The sequence below is a fragment of the Pecten maximus genome, unplaced genomic scaffold (genome assembly GCF_902652985.1).
Source record: "Pecten maximus unplaced genomic scaffold, xPecMax1.1, whole genome shotgun sequence".
Classification (NCBI taxonomy): domain Eukaryota; kingdom Metazoa; phylum Mollusca; class Bivalvia; order Pectinida; family Pectinidae; genus Pecten; species Pecten maximus.
The window spans coordinates 4,032-8,607 of record NW_022981493.1 but is presented as its reverse complement, the minus strand read 5'-3'; the positions used below and the strand labels follow the sequence as shown (position 1 = coordinate 8,607).

At 34.0% G+C, this 4,576-nt stretch overlaps 1 protein-coding gene across 1 annotated transcript; it reads right to left on the bottom strand.

Moving 5' to 3' along the window:
* Positions 1–173: 173 nt before the first annotated feature.
* Positions 174–4,018, bottom strand: LOC117320078. Its single transcript, XM_033874762.1, has 5 exons — positions 3,922–4,018; positions 2,509–2,615; positions 2,027–2,179; positions 1,220–1,414; positions 174–377 (listed from the first exon to the last, which is right to left on the bottom strand). Exons 2-5 carry the CDS (start codon positions 2,509–2,511, stop codon positions 174–176), a joined length of 555 nt encoding a protein of 184 aa, XP_033730653.1. The 5' UTR covers positions 2,512–2,615; positions 3,922–4,018.
* Between the last annotated feature and the right edge of the window lie 558 nt (positions 4,019–4,576).

The following is a 4,576-nucleotide window of genomic DNA, read 5'->3' as shown; positions in this document are numbered from 1 at the left end:
TAAGATAACCCTTAAAATATGAACATTTACAGTAATTGAAAAGTGAGCTTAAATTATTTAATTAATATTAAATTTGAATATCAATTTATAAAGTGAATAGCTATTGGTTAGGATTTGGAAATATGCATATATATACAGTATTATAATAACAATCATCCAAACTCACAGTCCTATCAACTTTCTTCTTGGCTTACCTTGATAATAGCTTTCTGAAACTGTTCCTTTAATCGGAGATTTTTCCATGGTTTGAAATGCCTCACCCCTGATATTACAGAGAGTACAATCTTTGGACTTCGCATTCTCCAGTAAGTACCAAGGAAGTGTGTGACATCCCAGCTCGATGTGTCGCTAGGGATACACACATAGTGTCGCTTCGGCTGGAAGTTAACAACAATTACAAAAGTCGTTAGAAAACTGACAGGTAAACAAAACTAAAAATTGACAAAACACATGTGTGAATAAATGACAGATTTTATGGTGACCCTTGTAAAGTTATGACAAGAAGATGATCCCATTTTCTTTAAGGCTAAGCATATCCTGTTTCATTCCAATTCAACTGCCATATAAATCTAGGTCAGATCCAATGTCACATTCTCAAAATGAGATCACGGGTCCCTGAGGTGACAATAGAACTGCCAGCCATAATATCTGATTATTAACTTAATTTTAACCTAATTTATTCTGAACGCAGGCCATAGTTGCCTCTAGATTCAGATCATAGTCCATCATTATATATTCAAACATAATAGGCCTATATAACACTGTTTTTGTTGTGACATTATAGTAAATCATCACTTCCCAAAAATCTATCCAAACGGTTTTTTCAAATGTTTTAAGATTTGGTGACTGAATTACGTTATTAGCTAAGAAATTCCAATTTCCTAAAAATTCCTTGAGTAAATAAATATTTCCTTTGTCCAGTCTGCTTCTTGATTTATCAGGTCTGAGTGCTATCCCCAGGTCCTTTTGTCTTGTTTTTATCGACAAAAGTCTTTGTGATGCTGTTGCATCATAGCCTCCCCTCAAGATTTTAAAAACATCAATCATGTCCCCCCTATTATGCCTATATAATAATGAGGGGAGTTTATTGAGTAAAAAATTTCATAGAACATTTTGAGAGGGTAAGGAATGATAATCTGGAAAACCTTTCTTCCAGAAACTTCATTGGTGGGCGTGATGGAGCTGTATAAGCCAGAAATATGATGGCCGATATACAAACCTCTATGTCTGGTTTCTGGCTATGCACATTTGAGAACTGGATGTTACCACAGTCAAAAGGAGCATCATAGTAGCGTGCGCTGTCCTGGGTATCAATGGAAAGCCCTCCAAATGAAGTAACTGTTCGCTGGTTGATGTCTACATCATCTTCCAGGTAAAACCCACTCTCTGATGGGTCGACATCTGGTACCAAACACTGTCAAAAAGATTTTAAATTCAGCATTTAATTTAGGTAAAACTACTCTAGTATATTATTTATCCCTATAAGGAAACTCCAGAAAATGCAGTAACAAAGAAATTTTGTTTATGGTGGCTTCTTAAGAAAATAAATACTAATATTAATTGTAAAATTAAAAACTTAAGCTGGTGGTCTCTGTTTGACGAATCTGGAGTCCTTCCATACAAGGTGAATGATTTACTGGATAGCCATGTCTAGTACATAGTGGTGCATTGTACAAATATTTTTTAATTACCTGAGAAACACATTTAATTTAATTAACCAATAAAATGAACCAATTCTGATACTGTCAAGGTATATATTTCATTGCTTTTTTTTTCATTTCAATTTTCATAATATCACCAAAAGTTTTGAAGCTACTTCTAATGGATGTGGTTTATTAAATCCTAGGAAAAAGTCAAAAACCTCAAATAACCTTTAAAAACAATTGTATTGAACAGAAATTGATGGTCAAAAATGTGCCCCATCCATTCAGAATGATGTGAGTGAACCTAAACCTGGACCACTTCTGTTCTAATTTTACAAATTAATTACAATGAATGTCAAGAGATACATGAATACAAAATTTACCTCATCACTACTATGCTGACTGTATGCGACAGACGTCGACCTAACTGGAGATCCCACCAAGCAGTGACCATTGACCTCAGAGCTGTTCGTCGGATCTTGTTCAACAGGAATGTAAAAAGATGCAGCGCCTTTCTCCTGGCTACGGTTTTCACTCTACAAAATATCACAAACATCATCAAAGTCACAATAATGGATTTTGCCAGGTATAGCACATTATATTGACAAAATAATTAGATTAATTAGTCTTACAATGCTGGTTATTCTGAAGTGGTAGATTATCTCCCCTTAGACTGTGAATTGATTGGTGATTCAGTGTGTAGGCCTCAGTTAAAAAATAACTGTTTTGTATTTCATATAAGCTGTACAAAGGCCTCAGTTAATCAATCTAAACACTACATAATCTTTGTATTGATGAATTGTATTTCAGATGTGCATTGAAAATAAATTAAACATCTTAGATTTTATGGACAATATTAACCTACCATTTTCAGCCCAGTCTGGTTTAACTGTTAATCAACATTGTACTGTCATTGATGGACAAACAGACGATCATGATCATTGGGTGTCCATGAGCAGCTGGTTACAGGTCCTGAAAAAGTCAAATAATAAATCATAAAGAAAATATGAAGGATATACTATTCAATATCTTTATTCATAAAATAAAACACTGGGATAAATTAACATGCATTTTGCTACAGGTACCATGTCCTAGAAGGCAGTATTGGAACCTGCATGCATTTCCCTATTGAAAATTTGACGTGAGTTGTCTGAATCTTTAATTCTTACAAATCGTTGTGTAAAAGGGACATTCCTTCGTTCAGATATCAAAAACATGCAAAATTTCTATTGATGAAATCTATGTCCGCAAGATGATTATATATGAGTGTTTGTGCCTACAAGTAATATAATTAATGCCGAACTGCACAGGAAAAAGGCGTATTGTAGACAATGCAAATACTGTCTGTCTTTGCGGTAATTAGTGATACTTCGGGTCGAATAAAACATTTCCAGGACTATAATACCAGAACTTTGGTTTATCTTAAGAGTAAACTGTCATTTTAATGTAAAGATTATAACTTTTACTACTTGGAAAATTACATATTTTCCAGTAAATTTAATTTTGACGACCTAAACTTTATTCAAATGAAGGAATGCTCCTTTAAGGACATTGCACAGTTCAAAATTATTTGTTTAAGTTAATTGAAAGGGTTCCTGTACATGTTCTTAATGAATTAATTGTAGGGTTTATATTTTTTTACATTTTAATTCTTAATTAACTGAAATTCCATTGTAACAACTCTAGTGATTTTCCCCAATTTCAGAGTCTGGACTAGGTATTTTATAAGCGAGATATTCCTTTTCAAATCACACTGTATAATGTCTCTTTTCATCAAAACCAGATAGACAGAATTTTAGGACTATTATTGACTTGGTCATTCAACACCATTTACTTTCTGATTGGTCTTTAACTGTCATTTTCGTTGGTTTCATATCATTTATTCGTTAATTTCATGATATATTGGAATATTAATATTATGTCACAGGTGAATGACGTAACGCATACTTCATGCTGTTTGGAAATGATTTGATTACTCAGTATGGACGAACGAAATGATCCCCTCAGTCTACAGACATCTAGCTGTTGTAACTAATTTAAATGTTCGCTAAGTAAGGAAACGTCACAGAGACCAGTTTCATGCCAGATCCATCCGAGGCACGTGAGAATGCACGAAGCATGCGGAATGAGGTGATGTCATATATATGACTAAGGATGAGTTAGAGGGGATTTCCATTGTAAGCATAACTCAAAGAACATGCTACAAGCTTATGATTACATGATAACAAGCTTTAACTATTCGGACCTAGATCCATAATCAAACCTGTATAGTATTTACATCATTAGTCTCACTGCTTTCCTCAAGATCTCGCATAATTCATCCGTCTTATTCATCCTTGTTCGTAGTCTGCTAGCTAGGCGCCGTTTGTTTTTATCCTATGTGTTCCGAATGGATATTTGACGCACTTCCCGCATGTAGGACTCGCACAACTAAATATTTTACGATATGATATCACTAGTGACTCCATCCCTTCATTCGCTCATATGAAGTTCAAGTGATGTGAAATTTATATCAAATTAAATTTTGAAGTTTTTGATACCTGATAAATGATATTATTGTATAGGTTTGATGGTAAATAAGGACACACGGGTACTCGAAAGACAGACACACTGACATTCACAGTGGGCTGGGCCCGCCCCCCATCTGGGGATTTCCCGCCTTTTCACCTGTAGTCCTACGTCATTCTAGATCTATTTTCAGTAGGAGAGAGTATGGGGCGCCGTTTTAGTATTTATCTACAAAATGTGATCTCACTACATTGTAATTCGATTTAATGATATCACTTAATGAATAAATGATATCACTAAATCCAATTAATGATATCAATTATTCGAATCAATGATATCACTTATTCCTGTAAATAATGATATTAATAATGCGATTTATAGATATCATTAATTCAAATTATTAATATCAATAAATGAATTAATGA

Coding starts and splice junctions, on each gene's coding strand:
- LOC117320078 (XM_033874762.1), bottom strand. Junction 1,415..2,026: donor GTCAGCATAGTAGTGATGAG/GTAAATTTTGTA, acceptor TCTTTTTGACAG/TGTTTGGTACCAGATGTCGA. Junction 378..1,219: donor GCCAGAAACCAGACATAGAG/GTTTGTATATCG, acceptor GTTAACTTCCAG/CCGAAGCGACACTATGTGTG.